General features: G+C 41.3%; 1 protein-coding gene across 1 annotated transcript in view; it reads right to left on the reverse strand.

The window, feature by feature from the left end:
• Positions 1–745: 745 nt before the first annotated feature.
• Positions 746–17,120, reverse strand: part of CCDC83 (coiled-coil domain containing 83) — a 45,995-nt gene continuing 29,620 nt past the window's right edge. The window contains exons 7-11 of the mRNA XM_005903476.2: positions 15,080–15,148; positions 9,725–9,846; positions 5,671–5,747; positions 4,923–5,131; positions 746–907 (exon numbers count right to left, since the gene is read on the reverse strand). Coding sequence (XP_005903538.2) covers positions 746–907; positions 4,923–5,131; positions 5,671–5,747; positions 9,725–9,846; positions 15,080–15,148 — 639 coding nt within the window. The remainder of the gene's footprint in view (positions 908–4,922; positions 5,132–5,670; positions 5,748–9,724; positions 9,847–15,079; positions 15,149–17,120) is intronic.

Genomic DNA, 17,120 nt, shown 5'->3' on the forward strand with positions numbered 1-17,120 from the left:
GGCTGCTCTCTCGTGGCAGTGTGTTGGGCTTCTCGCTGCAGTGTCTTCTCGTTGCAGAGCACCGGCTCAGGCACACGGGCTTCAGTAGTTCTGGTCCAGGGCTCGAGAGCGCAAGCTCAGTGGTTGTGGCACACGGGCCCAATAGCTCCGCAGCCTGTGGGATCCTCCCCAGCCAAGGATCGAACTTGTGTCCCCTGCATTGTGAGGCAGATTCCTAACCACTGGACTACCAGGGAAGCCCTGGACCTCCCTACTGATGGACTATTTCTACAAAACAAACTACCACCCTCAAATGGGTTTCTAAAATGTTTGATATTCATTATAAATCGTGTCAGGGTAAAGAAGAGTGGACTTGATTGTGGACTGGCTATCATCCAGCACCCTCAAAGGGAAAGATATATAGTCAGCGCTATGCAAACCTCTGAATTTTCCTCAGAAAATCTGTAAATGAACTATTTCATATGGGTATCCTAGATCAATTGGTAAATGTCTAAATGGTAAGCACCCTAGGGGACCACTGTTATGCTCCTGACACTTGAAATATGAAGTGTACTTTCATTTTTATCTCTCGGGCCATGCAAGTAAATGAATAGCTGAATACTCAGAATTTTGATTTTAACTGTAATTATGACCTTTAGAAATATTCACTGCTTTAAAAATGGACCAAAGTGTAAATAAAATGGGCAACTGATACATCTCAGTTCCCCAAAGAAAAATACAGGAAGTTGTTTTTCACTTTTCAGTTTTAGAGAAAAGACTTCATCATTTTATACGTGATGTGGCTTTCTGGGCTCCTGACATCTTCATAGAATTTGACTGGAGTTTCCTTCTCTTGGAAGTGGATGGGCATTTTCTTGCTCTCCACAGTCATGAGCTTCACTTCCAGGGGGCCCAGGTTTACATAATCCTGCGGTGAACAGACACAGAGGAGACAGGAGATGTTAGTTAGCAAGTTACCAGCCTTTGGGGGTCAGGTTTTATTTATTATAGTTGGCCTTTATCCGGCAGATTACACTGTATCCTAATTGTCTGAATGCTGTATAACACGTGAAAAATAGGAGCTACTGTAAATAAAAAACTCAGTAAACGCATACACCCACTGGGTCATGGTAGGCAAGATCCCCCAAAGAGCAGGCAGCAAGACTAGCAGGCTTGTGTCTTGGGAACTTGGGCCGTGGGTCGGGGTGGCAGGGTGGGGGGAGTTGGGAGGCATCAATAGAGTAGGGAGATATATCCTCTGCAAGCTCTTTAATCAGTAAAATAAAGTATTGGCTGCATTTATATAGCCCTCTGCTGGCCAGGATATAACCACAGCAGAGTTTTATATATTATTTGCGATCAAAGGGAAAGATCTGCTAACATTTTTGACAATGAATATCTTAATACTGAGCAAATCCACATGAGTTTTACACATTTCACAGGATCTACTATAGCTATAAAGCTTACCACATTCTGCCAAACTAAATATAGTTTAACATATCAACAAACAGAATGGGAAGTCTAATTGATATGAAATCCCACAGCTAACCCCAAACTGGGTTGAAACAGCTCCAGCCCTGTTCAGTGCACACCTTCCTTTTGAAAGCTTCTCCAAGTCATACCTCCTTCTTTTGAACTCCTTCAACACTTCAGCAAACCTTTCCCAAGTGCCCACTATGTGCCAGGATGTGTACCAAGTGTTGGGGCACAAGACTGGTCACAGAGACAGATAACAGGTATACGTTCCTCCTGAACAGTAGTCAGTGATTGTCTTACCTGCTTTCTACTAGCAACATGTGATTTCGAGTAGGGCCAGCCACACGGGCATCTTGAGACTATACTTCTTCCTGTTCTCCCCCCTTTAAATTCTCAAGCATCTAACAAGTACCTGGCATGTTGTGAGGTTATCAATAGACATTTATAAGAATTTAGGAGAATCAAAGAATGGAAAAGGAAGGCGATGTTTTATTTCTCAAAAATGCATATAACTATATTTAACTTTTAAAATACACAATTCTAGAGCTGCAATAAATGCATGAGAGAAGAAAAGCAAATTAATGGAAATGTACCATATATTTCAGAACCGTCTAGAGCAGAATTCTGAAGTGAAACCCTATATTAGTCTGCCTGAGCTGCCACAGCAAAATACCATAGGCTGACCGGCTGAAACAGCAGGACTTTATTTCTCACAGTCCTGGAGGCTGGAAGTCCAAGGTCAGGGGGCCAGCATGATTGGGTTCTGGTGAGAGCCCCTTTGCAGACGTCTGCCTTCTCACAGTGTCTCACAGAGCAAAACCTCTTCTTATAAGGTCACAGTCCTATCAAATTAGGACCTTTATGACCTCACATAACCTTAATTACCTCCTAAAGCCCCAATCTCCAGATATAGTCACAATAGGTGTTAGGGTTTTCAACATATGAAATGGAGTGGGAGGCAGGAACACAGTTGAGTCCGTAGCAATACAATGCCATTTCCACCACATCAAAAACTTCCATGGAAAGTAAGAAGGTCTTAGAAGAGAACATAAGCAAAACATTCCCTGACATAAATTGTACCAGTGTTTTCTTAGGTCAGTCTCCCAAGGCAATAGAAATAAAGATGAAAATAAACAAATGGGACTTCAACTTACAAGCTTCTGCACAGCAAAGGAAGCCATAAACAAAACAAAGAGCCTGCAGAATGGGAGAAAATATTTGCAAATGATGTGACTGACAGGGGCTTAATTTCCAAAATATACAAACAGCTCATACAACACGACAACAAAAAAACGAAACAACCCAATCAAAAAGTGGGCAGAAGACCTAAAGAGACATTTCTCCAAAGAAGAAATACAGATGGTCAGTAGACACACGAAAAGATACTCAACAATGTGAATTATTAGAGAAATGCAAATCAAAGCTATAACAAGGTACCACCTCATACCAGTCAGAATGGCCATCGTTAAAAAGTCTACAAATAGCAAATGCTGGAGAAGGTGTGGAGAAAAGGGAACCCTCCTACACTGTTGGTAGGAATGCAAATTGGTGCAGCCAATGTGGAAAACAGTATGGAGGTTCCCCAGAAAACTAAAAATAGAATTATCATATGATCTAGCAAATCCCACTCCTGGGCATATATCCAGACAAAACTATAATTCAGAAAGATACACGCACCCCTATGTTCATGGCAGCAGTGTTAACAATAGTGGAAGACATGGAATCATCCTAAATGCCCATCGACAGAGAAATAGATATAGAAGATGTGGTACATGCATACAACGAAATACTACTCAGCCATGAAAAAGAACAAAATAATACCATTTGCAGCAACATGGATGCAACTAGAGATTATCATATTGACACTAAGTGAAGTAAGTCAGAAAGAGAAAGACAAGTAGCATATGATGTCACTTATACATGGAATCTAAAATAGGACCCAAATGAACCTGCCTATGAAACAGAAACAAAACAAAATCAGGGACATAGAGAATAGACCGGTGGCTGCCAAGCGGGTGAGGGGTGGCAGAGAGGGCAGGAAGGGGAGTTTGGGGTTAGCACATGCAAACTGGTATGTATATATAGAATGAATAAAGAACAAGGTCCTACTGTATAGCAAAGGGAACTATATTAATATCCTGTGATAAGCCATAATGGAAAAGAATATGGAAAAGAACATATCTATATCAGTCACATTATTGTACAGCAGCAGTGAACGCAATGTTGTAATTCAACTTTGCTTAAATAAAAAGTGAATTTAGAAAAATAAATTCAATGGATAAAGGCAAAAATAAAAGTAAAAAGGTCTTTCGCTCAACCAAATGGTGTGGAATTTTGGAATTTTGTAGACAGTTGTCCCCTAGCGTGAGGTCGCTGTAGCATGCCAGGTGTTCTGATACCAAGATACGCATGTGGGTTTAAGTGCTATAGAGTCTGGAACCTTAGTCTTTAAATTGTCACTTGATGGCAGCAGGACTGAGTTGTACTTAGTTACAATGGTTTTTATTGACTTATTCAGTTTCTGCTGCTTTCTTAATCACTCTTTTCTCCTATCAGACTTTAAGTTCTAGGAGAACTTTTAAGGTTATCAGTAGTACCAAGAAGGAAAACAGCAAGAGGTGGATATGAAAGTGACTGGAAGGTACCAAGAAGGTTTTAAAATTCAAAGGCTTGTTAATCCAGGTTTTGCCTAATGGTATTATATGGCCATTTGTACTTTCCAAATGGTGACACTGATATACATCCTATCCCATGCTTTTCTTAAAATATGATGCTGACCACCTTCTTTCAAGATGCAGGAGCTATGTTATTTACCCTTTGGGTTGAAATTTGTAGCTACACCAACAGATGGAAAATGATGGACGTGCTGGCGTAAGCTTTCCACGTCATAGGAAACATTTGGTCTCTGGGACTGATGGCTTGGGGGAAGCCAGATACCGGAACAAAGGGACGATCAAGGAGACCCGCGTCTGTGAGGAGACCCGTGTGGAGAGGAACTGAGGCCTAAGCTCCGCCAGCATCACCTGGCCAGCCAGGTTGGTGAGCCTCCTCAGAGGTGGGTCTCCCTGCCCAAACCCAGCCTTCAGCCGACACACGGGTGTGCCTGCTACGGAACTCAAGTGAAGACGGTGCATGGAAGACCTGGCCAAATTCCTAACCAACAGAAGCCTTGAAAGAGAATAAATGGTTATTGTTGTAAACCACTAAGTCTTGAGGTAGTTTATCACGTGGCCCTAGATGTTCTGCCTTATACCATATACTAGTGATGGAGTTCTATCAATGCATAGATGTAGCAAGCTGGGCAAAGAGTGAAAATAGTATCTAGCGACTGGCGTGGATGGCGGGCCGCTTTAACTAATAACTTGCAAATAGAATTTTTCAGTATCCGTATTTTCGATTGATTTTCTCCACTAATTAATCAAACAACATTTTCTCTAGCAGTCAAGATGTCTTCTCATGAATCTTACCTTGAAATCCTGCTCATCCTCATACAGTAAGTATTTCATATCAGAGGCCCCAAACTCTATGCTTGAACTCTCTTCTTCATCTATCTTCAGAAGCTGGCCAAATCTGCTGTCCTTGTGACTAAGACGAAAACCACTGCTCCCAAATGAGATGCTTGACACGTCTCTGCTTTTTATGTCTACAGGTTGTGAGTCTGACTTTTCTGGGATGACTGCAAAGAAATTAATTATGTACAGCTTTTGGACAGATAAGAATATGGCGTATACTTTGTGACATTTTGAATTTGAAAGTCCTTTGAGAATCTCCAGGAGGAGACGAATTTGAGAATTAGAAATGTAGAATCGAAGTATCAGAGTGAGAGTGAGTCCCATTGTTTGCAACCATGTCTAAGGTGCATTTCCCTGTGTCAGCTAATAAGTTAACATGATCGTACGGGCTCTGTGGGTATGTTGGCATTTTGGTTGGTTGGCTGAACTGAACTGCAAACCGTGCTGGTGTAGACATCATCCTGTCCCTCTTCACCAGCTTCCAGTTCATTCACTGTGACACACGGTGACTTCGATTTGAAAACAGGGCTAGGGAAAGGAGATGGGTTGGGTCAGCTCTGCAAGGACAAGAGGAAAGTGGAGGAGCTGGCAGGTATCTACCCCCTGAATCACTCTCGGCTATGAGGTGCCTGTCCGTAATAAGAAGCTCAATAAGTGTTTGCCAAATTAAAAAAAAAAAATCACCATAACAATAAAATAATACCTTTATGTGTTTCTGACAACTCCAAAGGCACTTCAGGTGGTACTTCCTGCCCAACAGCCTGGGTAAGATACAGTTGCCTAAAAACAAATAAGAAAAGTAGTCTATCAGCCAACAAATGTTGTAGCCCCTGCTCAGGAGTGTCTATCTCTCTGCTGGGAGCTGGAGATGCACAGATGAAAAAGGGGCATTGGGCTCAGTCGGGTGGCAGGCAAGACGACAGCGTTTTATGATGATGGTTGTACCAGGATGGTGATCAGCACAGTGTCAGGAGTGCTGTGGTCTTCCCACGTGGTACAGAAGTGAAGAATCTGCCTACAGATGCAGGAGGTGCAAGAGTGTGGGCTCGATCCCTGGGTCGGGAAGATCCCCTGGAGGAAGAAATGGCTACTGACTCCAGTACTCTTGCCTGGGAATTCCCATGGACAGAGGAACCCGGTGGGCTACAGTCCACGGGATCAAAAAGACAAGACTGAGCACCTGCACGTGTGTGTGCGCGTGCACACACACACACCCACACACCCACAAGAAGTGAGAGAAGAAGCACCGGATTTAGTCTTAGGAGGTAAGGAAAGGTTTCCAGGAGGAGATGACACCTGAGTCGAGTCCTGAAACACCAAGAGATATTTGCCAAGGAAGAGCTTGGGGTAGGGGGTGCATCCCATGATAAGGGAACAAGAGACAAAGTCCAAGAAATGAGAGTGATCACAACAGCAGTTACATCACTGTTGCAGGAATCCAGATGAGGAATGACAGTGGCCAGCATGGGATGGATTTGAAAAAAAAAAAAAAAGGAAAAGACTCGACAGTGAGCAGTAGGAATCCAAGATGGCATCACGGTCCTGGCTTTCACTGAGTGGCGTGCTCCAGCTACAAGCTGGTGAGTTACACGTGTGCAGTCGCAGCTCTCTGTGCTGCAGAGGCCCGTGGAGTTTTCTGTCAGAAGACACGATACCTTGAAAGCTGTGTGTGGCATTTCCATGAAGTTTGCCTGAAGACAGCATGAACCAAGTGACCCTTGCAGATACGCTAACAACCTTTCATGCTCAGCCAGCCAGCATCCTGAGTGAATCCCCTGGATTACAGGCTGTTAGTTTCTTAAAGCACACAAAGTGTCATCCGAGATGCTTACAGCTCCAACAAATCATGTCACTACATATACTAGTTATCTCTTAAAACCTCCTTAAGACTTGGTGAAGGTGTGTCTCGGTGAAGCTCTGGTCTACAGGTGGTCAAGTCTGAGGCCACAGAGTTCTCTTCTTCCCTGGCTTTGGCCTCCTGCATGACTAAGATCTTACTAAACACTGTGACCTTCACGAGTCTGGCTTCTCTCTTAATCACGGGTTTCTCGTCATCTTTGGAACACCGCAGCGCAGCAGCGCTTGGTATGTGACGGTGTGGAAAACATTTTAAAGAAGGCCATCATATGAGACTGGTGTTAGATAGATTTGAGGTACTGGTTCCCCTAGACTCAGCTCTGTGGCACTGAGGTCCCTGGGCAGTCACCTCTAGCTTACTCATCTCATCTAATGTTGCAAACAAATCCTGCAATGCCTTATTGGAGTCATGAAGGAAAGCATTGAGGGAGGTCTGATGGGAAATAGAGGATTAATAACTCTATTAGCTAGAATACCCGATTCTTCATACAAATAGGAAAGAAGACAACTTTTTACACGTTCACTGGGTAGAGTTCATGTCTATTTCTCAACTAGAATAGACAGGACTCAATTCTCAACAAAGAAGTGGAATGGACAGTTGTCATAAATTACATACTATATATTATTTTGACTTGAAAACGGGTACAGTAAAAGTTCCTGAGGAACTCAACACTTTTCCTTCTGGATTAGCAGCGTAACAGATAACTAAGGGTTTGCACATATCTCTGTTTCTGTATGTGGTCTTTCTAAAATGTCCTAAACACTTGTCTAAAAGGAATTTACAGTCTAGGAGGGAAGCAGATGTTAAGTAAGTAATCACTAGTGTGATAAATGCTGGTTACAAAGGAGAAGTTCAGGGTGTCCTGGAGGCATATACCAGGCACGTTTTAAAAACAGTCTGTGTTGTTTCTTTCCCCTCAGATGGATTTTGACTTCATCTCTCCCAGCTCTGAAGCAAGACTAAGCGTTCATGTCTCCCACTAAAGAAAGCCAGCCCACAAAGCTCGGATGAACACTGTGGGTTTTACCGAAGATTTCCGTGAGGGAAGCTAGAGGACACGGCTAAATGACATCACAGCAAAGCACACAACTCCATGAAAACCCTCTTTACAACTTTCTCATCTCCCTTCCTGCCCTTGCCAAACTCTCTGTATCCCGGGAAGGAATTCCCTTTTATTATAATGAGCATTTCACCTGCACATCAGCACTGAATCAGGAACAACAGACCAAGCTGACCGAAGCAGGAAGTGAGGTCAGCAGTTTACAGGGTAGCTCTTTCTGGAGGTTTGGGTGGTTTGGAAGAGAGAAAAAGAGCACAGCGGGCAACAGGTGGAGCGGTGGTTAGAAGACCTGGCTGGCAGAGATGCGTGATTACAAAGAGATGAGGCAGCAGGTGCTTTGCGGCAGAGGCTGTCTGGGTGTGGAACTGGAGAGGTGTCATTGGGAGGGATGCTGGCAAAAGACAGCATTGCCCCTGGGGGGACAGTGAGGCCCCCCCTACCCCCTAGGGACTCTTAAGGGCATCAGCTCAAGAGATGGATGTGCAAGAGTCCTGTAGGAAGCCAGTTCATTCAGCCCGATGGCCCACTTCGCCTACTGGTACCTGCCGCCCAGGGGCAGCACACAGATTGTGGAAGGGAGCAGGTGACTCTTCCTCTGTCCTGCCCACCCAGAGTTCAGGCTATAAAGTCAGCCTACTGTCTCCCAGCTTCTCCAGTCTTGTATCTTGACACCCATCATTTAGCTCAGCAAAAACAAAACCAAAATCCCACAACTTACCCATATCCACCCTTCCTGGAACACATTAGGAAGTTTGCCATCAATAAATACTTTACTGGGGCTCAAACAGTACTTTTTCCATGCCACACAAACAACAGAACCACTTGGATGTAAATGTTTTCCTGGGCCTTCCACCGTGTTGAACTTCTCTGCCCAGACCCAGATATTTTTCTCCCATCTTGCACATATACACCCTACATTTGAGTGGTTTAATTCCTCTATCTTTCTAAGCATGTTTTTGTTCAAATTATGAATGCCACTTTGCTTTAATTCCATATTGTATGTGTGCTCAGTCACTCAGTTATGTCCGACTCCTTGAGGCCCCACAGGCTGTAGACTGCCAGGCTCCTCTGCCCATGGAATTTTTCAGGCAAGAATACTGGAGTGCGTTGCCATTTCCTCCTCCAGGGGATCTTCCCAATTCAGGGACTGAACCCACATCTCTTGCGTCTCCTGCATTGGCAGGTGGAGTCTTGACCACAAACACCACCTGGGAAGTCCAATTCCATATTCCAGGGCTCTGATTTTCCATCAAGATTGGTATATTAAGACTTACTTTGTCAGATAAGAAAAAGCGGTAATCTAAAATGCAAAGCCATATATATACACATTTGATTTCACTTACGCAGGAATAAATGTGACTTGGAATGCCAGGCTATTTTCTACACCCAGAAAGTAGTTTGGCTCTTTCACTAACTGTCAGAGAAAACCGTTCTATAGTCTACAAGGTAACCTGAAGTCCCAGACACCTCCAGAAAGCGCCCACAGGCTTGATCACTCCCTCCTCCTGTGCTCCGGCTTTGCACCCGTACTTCTTCTGCTGCATTATTATGCATTTATTTTTATGCCCAATTCCCCTGCTGGCCCAGAGGTTTCTGAAGGACAGCAGTTGTGATATTCATATTAAGTGTTTGCTATTATGAACACAGTGCAGTGTTAGAAAAAGCAAGTCAAAGTTTGCCTTGTAGCAACGGTCAATTGTGATAAACTTATAGTTTCCCCATGGCCATTTTGTGAGTGTCTTTCTTTTCAACTGTTAAAGAACTGTCATCTTAAAAAAAATAACTTTTTACAGATCCAGATGTTTAAAAAAATATTTCTAGCTACGTAATGACTCTCACCTGGGTATCTTGAGATCCACAAGTCTGCAGTTGAATAGCTGATCAATAAGCACCAAATTTTCTTCTTCCAGCTCATGAATAGCATTTTCCAGTTCTTCCACTTCCTTCCTGTGATTTGCAATCTATTCTCAGGAAAAGGAGAATGGATGTTAGTTTTCCACAAGAAATTTAACTTTAAAAAATGTTGATGGAGAGGAAGATCTATCCTGTATTATTTATTACTGTGTTTGCTCTAAGAAGGAAGGGATGGGACGGACTTCATTCCAAGTCATTTTAGGCAGAACTTGGTTTCCTGGTTAGGCAGTTATTAGTGAATGGCAAGAATTTCCTTTCCTACTCTTCAGGAACATCACTGGATTTATGTGTGCTGGAGGCAGAGATAAATAAGAAAATAAGACTAATTTATCAGTCTTGCATTAGTACTTAAATGAGGCTCTATCAAAGGTTAATGATAAACAACAGAATGAAAATTAATAGCACTGGAAAGAAATATTATGGCATTTAAAAAAGAGAAGTACAAGCCCAGGAGTCCTTTCTATCAACCTCTGTATGACAACTATATTCTCTCTGAATGTGCTGGAGTCATTCTGAGAAATATCAGATGGCTGAGATGTTAATCATTCACTCATGAAATTGTACTGTATACCTACAATGCATCAAAACTATAGTGCACTTTGGGAACAAAGGATCAACAAGACACAATAACCTTCAGGGGTCTCTTAGCTTAATGGGAAGGAGAGTGACAGCAACAGAAGACAGCATGATGAAATCTAATAATGGAAACCATCCAGGTGCGGTGGGAGGAGGGCAAGGTTCACCCTACGTCTGCCAGGTGTCGGGGGGTGAAGGAGAATTAATGGAAGAGATGACCTCCATTCTGGATCTTGAAGGCAAAGAAGGGATTCTCTAGCCAGACGAGAGGATATATTCTAGGCAGAAGGAACCACACGTATTAGGCACCACTGTTTTGCTGTGAATAGAAACAAAATGGGTATGGGGACAAGTAGGAGAGGAACTGCACAAATACGGGAGCCAAATAATGTGAAGAGGTCTGATTTTTATCTTGCAGGTTAGACAGTAGGTCCATTCACAGACATAGCAGGGTTAATTAACTTTAACTGCAGAAATGTGGCCAACTCAAACACGAACACAACTTGCTGGTTCTGTTGATAGAGTTCCCATCAATCTTTAGGAAATGTATTTTGATAATTTTTTGTCTAAAGAAGGCTTGATCATGGGGAGAATATATAGAAGAATGTTACTAGATAGAACCCCCAACTTACCTCTCGGCCCCCCAAAACTTCATGAGCTATGCAGGTGCTGGATTGAGTGGTGCTAATGGGTAGAAGTCAGGGTAATACCAGAATTAAGAGTATAAAATATAAAGTGATCAGCTGGTAAGAATGATAGAAAGATAGCTGGGAAAGGTACTGTGTCTCTTGAGGGAACATGATGAAATAAGAAAGGCACAGGGGAGGGATATGCGTTATCTCTTATTAGGAGTTGCCAAGAGTGTAACTGAGATGAATACTTAGAAAGAGATGACTAACACATTTTTGATTTGCAGTTGAAGTTACTATATTTTGGAAGCATTCAGTATATTACCACATGCATATCTCTTTCACATAAGTCATTTATTAAATGCCTGAATTCTTACTAGGGGTAAATTCTTGCTTGAGGTAGACGGATACAAAATTCAATAAAGCATGGTTTCTTCCCTCAAAATAGGAAAGAAATCTACAAATCCAGTGAACAAATACATAAACAATTATAAAACAATACCAGTGTCATAGAAAAGGCTTAAAGTGAAAAGAACAGCATCCTGACCAATTTCACGAGACAATTTAAGTCCATAACTCTACATTACCAAGTTAGCGGTTGGTGTTTTAGGATCTCATATTTTATGAGATTATCAGCTTGATTACAAGCCTGAATGCCTTAAGGAAAAATTTATAATTTTCAAATGTCAAAGGATGAGAAAGAAATTAGAGGTTGTAAAAGAAGGAATGAATAGAATGTTTGGAAAAATTTGACCTCAGGGCTTGGCATAGCTGGGAGGCAGCATGCAGTTCTCGGTCTTCTGGCAAGCAGGGAATGAGGGCCCTCTGGGGGAGTTAAGTCCAATCTTTCAAGCTACAGATAACCTGTGATATCCCTTATGCCTTTAGAGTACTAAGTAAGGTTCTCAATTGTTGTCTCCCTCTCAATCTTCTGAAATGTTAGGGAAATGAAAACAAATTCCCTTTTTACAGCCATGTCAATACCTTTAGATTCTGCAGTAAGGGTCTTAACTGGTGGCTCAGATGGTAAAGAATCCACCTGCAAAGCAGGAGACCCAGGTTTCATTCCTGGGTTGGAAAGATTCTCTGGAGAAGGAAATGGCAACCCACTCCAGTACTCTTGCCTGCAGAATCCCATGGATGGAGGAGCCTGGTGGGCTACAGTCCATGGGGTGGCAAAGAGTAAGACACAACTGAACGACTAACACTATCACACTTTTTCTGGGGTAAGAAGCCCCTGCTTCTCCCCAGATACCCAAGAAATGTACTTAAGAAATCGGAAAGGAATAACTCAGGCGCCTAGGATCCTGATAAAAATGTCTGCTCTTAAAATTTTCCCCTGCAAGAACCAAGTTAGCTTTACGCCTCCTCACATTTGAAACTTCGATTACTAACCTCTTTGAATCTGTCTAGTGTTTCCAGCTTTCCATTTGTTAAGTTAGTTCAAGTTATTTGGAAATTTGAATTTTCTTCATTTTTCTAATAAGCATGCTAAATAAACCCGGATAATAAAAGCCATTTAATGAGACCTAATATCCCTTCCAGAGATCTAAGCTTTTTGGTTATTGTTGAAGAATAACATGTTGAAATAATAATATATTTCAACAATAATATTGTTGAAAATGGAGAAATATTTGGGGGAGTTCCAGTGTTAAATATCCCTTGTTATTCATTCTTAACTTTCTTCAAAGTAATTAGCATACATTGTTCTATTTCCAGGCAATTTTTAATTCCTGTGATAGTACTTATAATCAGAAATGGTTTTAATTAATTTTGTGAGTAAATTTAATAACAGTATAATGAATATTTATTGAGATAAGGAGAAATTAAATATATTGAATTTCTTTAAAATGATTTTGTTCTTGATTAATGAGCTCTTTTTGCTCATGATTAAATTAAACTTGACATCTTTCTGTCTTTTATTTCCACTGAATTATGAAAATTAAAAAATAAAACAAAACAAAATGTAATTTGTGGCTTTAGTAGAAAGGACCAAGGCACCAGTCTTTCTTATCAGTCATATATACATTTTTGTAGTCATTTTCTCTGAACCTAATGTCTATGGTATCTTAACAGAATTTAAGATCTGAATTGTTAAATTATTATTACTGGGATCATACTGTTATATTTAATAAAAGTATAAGAACTAAGTTCCTCTATAATATTCTTTAACTGTTGAGCTCACCTTGAGTTTGTTTAAATTAATACTTATTTTTTTTAAATTGAGGATTCATCTTGATTAGTTTTGGAAATAGTATGAATTCCTACTCACCATGACTTTATAAAGGCAACTTTAAGATAATTGTCAATATCACAGAAAGCATATTTATTTAAAAATTTTTTGTTTGTTAAGACTCACCAACTCTATTCAGTCAAATTAGAGCAAGGAAAATAGAAATGAAGCTGATGGTGACAATTTTACCTTGGGTGTCTGAGCAGATGGTGAAAAAGGAAATGCAGGAAAAGACGATCTAAGAAGAAATTTAATAAATTTCAGGTGCGTTGAGTTTGAAGTACCTATGTGACATCCATGTGGAAATATTCGGTTATTGAATTGTATGAACTATTTGTATATTTTGGAAATTAAGTCCTTGATGTTTGTATCATTTGCAAATACTTTTCTCTCAGTCCATAGGTTGTTCTTTCATTTTGTTTGTGGTTTCCTTTACTGTGTGAAAGTTTTTAGGTTTGATTAGATCTCATTTGTTCATTTTTGCTTTAATTTTTATTGTCTTGGCAGACTGACCTAAGAAAATATTCCTATGATTTATGTCAGAGAACATTTCATCTGTGTTCTCTCCTAGGAGTTTTAGGGCACCATATTTAGTCTTACATTTAGCTATTTTGAGTTTAATTTTGTGTATGGTATGAGGGAGTGTTCTAACTTCATTGATTCACATGCAGCTGTCCAGCTTTTACAACACCGCTTGAAGAGACTCTCTTTTCCCCAATGTATATCTTGCCTTTGTTGAAGATTAATTGACCATAGGTATGCAGGTTTATTTCTGAGCTCTCTACTCTGCTGCATCAATTCACATGTCTGATTTTGCCCTAGCCATGCTATTTTGATTACTGTAGCTTTGTAGAATTCTCTGAAGTCTGGGAGGGTTATACCTCCTGCTTTGCTCTTTTTCCTCAGGACTGTTTTGGCAAGTCTGGGTCTTTTATATAATTTTAGGATTATTTGTTCCAGTTTTGTGAAAAATGTCATGGGTAAGTTGATAGGGATGGCATTAAGTTTGTAGATTGCTTTGGGTACTATGGCCATTTTAACAATATTAATTCTTCTAATCCAAGGGCATATAGGACATCTTTCCATTTCTCTGAATCATCTTCAGTTTCCTTTATCAATGTTTTGTAGTTCTCAGCATGTCTTCCACCTCCTTTATGAAGTTTATTCCTATGAGCTATTTTAAAAATGTGATTCTAAAAGACATTGACTGTTTGCATTCCCTTTCTGATATTTCATTGCTAGTGTAAAGAAATACAACTTTGTTATAAAGAAATACAACATTGTTGTAAAGAAATACAACATGGTTAGTGTAAAGAAATCCCTGTGTGTTAATTCTTGTATCCCGCTACCTTGTTGAATTAGTCTATCAGTTCTCGTAGTTTCTGTGTGTAGTCTTTAGGGTTTTCTATATACAGTGTCATGTCATCTGCATATAATGACAGTTTTACCTCTTCCATACCAGTTTGAATACCTGAAGAGACAATTTAAAACCGGAGAGAATGAGGTTAGAATGATCCTTCAGCCTTGCTTCCATCAGTTGGGAGCAAATAGGGTTCAGAGAAGGCCGGGTCAGTTTTAGAATGTCAAGAAGTTTTAGACACTTGAGTGTATTGTATGAAAATTGTGACACCAAAAATGACTTCTGGTTATTATTGAAAACATTTATGGTGTTCATTGAGTGACAGCTTGTAATAAGATTAGGGCTCCACTTGAATTTCACTTTACCTCGGTGACTCACATATCCATGATTTCCCCATGACTTCAGCTCATAATAAAAGTCATTTCCGGTTCAGAAAAATGAGAAAGAAGAAATTGTTTTCCTTTTTTTAAAATTCCACTTACCTCTTTTTTGAGCCAGTCATTCTCCCAGATCTCTCGATAGCTGCCCTTATCAATGAACCTTAGAGCATTCTAAAAAAAAAAGATTTTTTCCCTGTATTAAAGAAGTGCTGCCACAAAGCATTTCACATTTTTTTTAGCAATGATGATATGCAATCAACTTATCTGAACATTTAAAATCATGGTTTACAGTAACTTTGGAAATATGCCTAAAAACATTGGGTCCCATTGTTCTTTATTATCCTATTGTGCTATTTTTCCTGATTTAGATTGCCTAACACGACTGAGCGACTTCACTTTCATTTTCCACTTCCAGGCACTGAAGGAAATGGCAACCCACTCCAGTGTTCTTGCCTGGAGAATCCCAGGGACAGGGGAGCCTGGTGGGCTTCTGTCTATGGGGTTGCACAGAGTCGGACACGACTGAAACAACTTAGTAGTAGTAGTAACATAGATGATTGAAAGAACTGGACGGACGGTGGTTGTCCAATCAATTTGGCCGCTAGTGTGACTGAATCTGACTGCCATGGTGAAATCAATCATGAAGTGACCTGCTTCACTGTTAAAATGTTTGAATTAATTTTATGTATTCATTTTGGCTGTGCCGGGTCTTCGTCGCTGCTGGGGCTCTCCTCTGGTTGTGGCCTGTAAGCTTCTCACTGTCGTGGCTTCTCTGGTCGTGGAGACAGGCTCCAGAACGTGCCGACTTCAGTAGCAGCAGCGCCGGGCTGTGGAGCACAGGCTCAGGCATAGTTGCTCCACCGCACATGGGATCTTCTCAGATCAAGGATCGAACCCACGTTTCCTGCATTGGCGGGTGGACTTTTCACCAACAGGGAAGCCCTGTTCCACCATTAAGATGGCTAAACTGCAGTGATCAAACTTTCTTCAAGTTTATGGTCACAGGCATAACTTAACATGTAGCAAGAGCAAAGATAGATGATATAACTGCCTTTTAAATCTGAAACATTTCTGCAGGTCAATAACAACAATTTACCTATTTATAAACCTAATAGCAAATAGTTGCAGGTTAGCAGGCAATAGCACCCCACTCCAGAACTCTTGCCTGGAGAGTCCCATGGACAGAGGAGCCTGGTGGGCTGCAGTCCATGGGGTTGCTGAAAGTCCGATACGACTGAGTGACTTGAGTGACTTCACTTTCACTTTTCACTTTCATGCACTGGAGAAGGAAATGGCAACCCACTCCAGTGTTCCGATCTAGAGAATCCCAGGGACCGGGGAGCCTGGTGGGCTGTCGTCTATGGGGTCACACAGAGTCAGACACGACTGAAGCAACTTAGCAGCAGTAGCAGCAGGCTGTAGCTAGGTCATCTCCTGGAGAAAACCATTTTAAATGAAGCAAACAGGGAAAGCCTTACTTTATCAGTAGGATCATAAGATGTAATTTCATTTCAGTTACTAAAATATTTACAGTTTCACCCAAAGGAATTTTATAGTGGACAACAGTTCACGTTTATATGTGAGGTACTTTTATATGGATGAAAGTGAAAGTGTTAGTTGCTCAGTCGTGTCTGACTCTTTGCGACCCCATGGACTATAGCCCACCAGGCTCCTCTGTCCATGGGATTCTCCAGGCAAGAATACTGGAATGGGTTGCCATTCCCTTCTCCAGGGGATCTTCCTGACCCAGGGATTGAACCCCAGTCTCTCCCACATTGCAGGCAGATTCTTTACCGTCTGAACCACCAGGATACCACACGACAAAGTAACTGAAGGATACAACCAAAAGAAGAGAAACTGAGAAAAATATTCTGCCTCATAAACATGGATTGAAAGAATTTAAAACTATCAGATCAGATCAGCCGCTCAGTCATGTCTGACTCTTTGCGGCCCCATGAATCACAGCATGCCAGGGCTCCCTGTCCATCAACAACTCCCGGAGTTCACTCAAACTCACGTCCATCGAGTCGGTGATGCCATCCAACCATCTCATCCTCTGTTGTCCCCTTCTCCTCCTGCCCCCAATCCCTCCCAGCATTAGAGTCTTTTCCAATGAGTCAACTCTTCGCATGAGGTGGCCAAA

The sequence above is a fragment of the Bos mutus genome, chromosome 29 (assembly GCF_027580195.1).
Source record: "Bos mutus isolate GX-2022 chromosome 29, NWIPB_WYAK_1.1, whole genome shotgun sequence".
Classification (NCBI taxonomy): Eukaryota; Metazoa; Chordata; class Mammalia; order Artiodactyla; family Bovidae; genus Bos; species Bos mutus.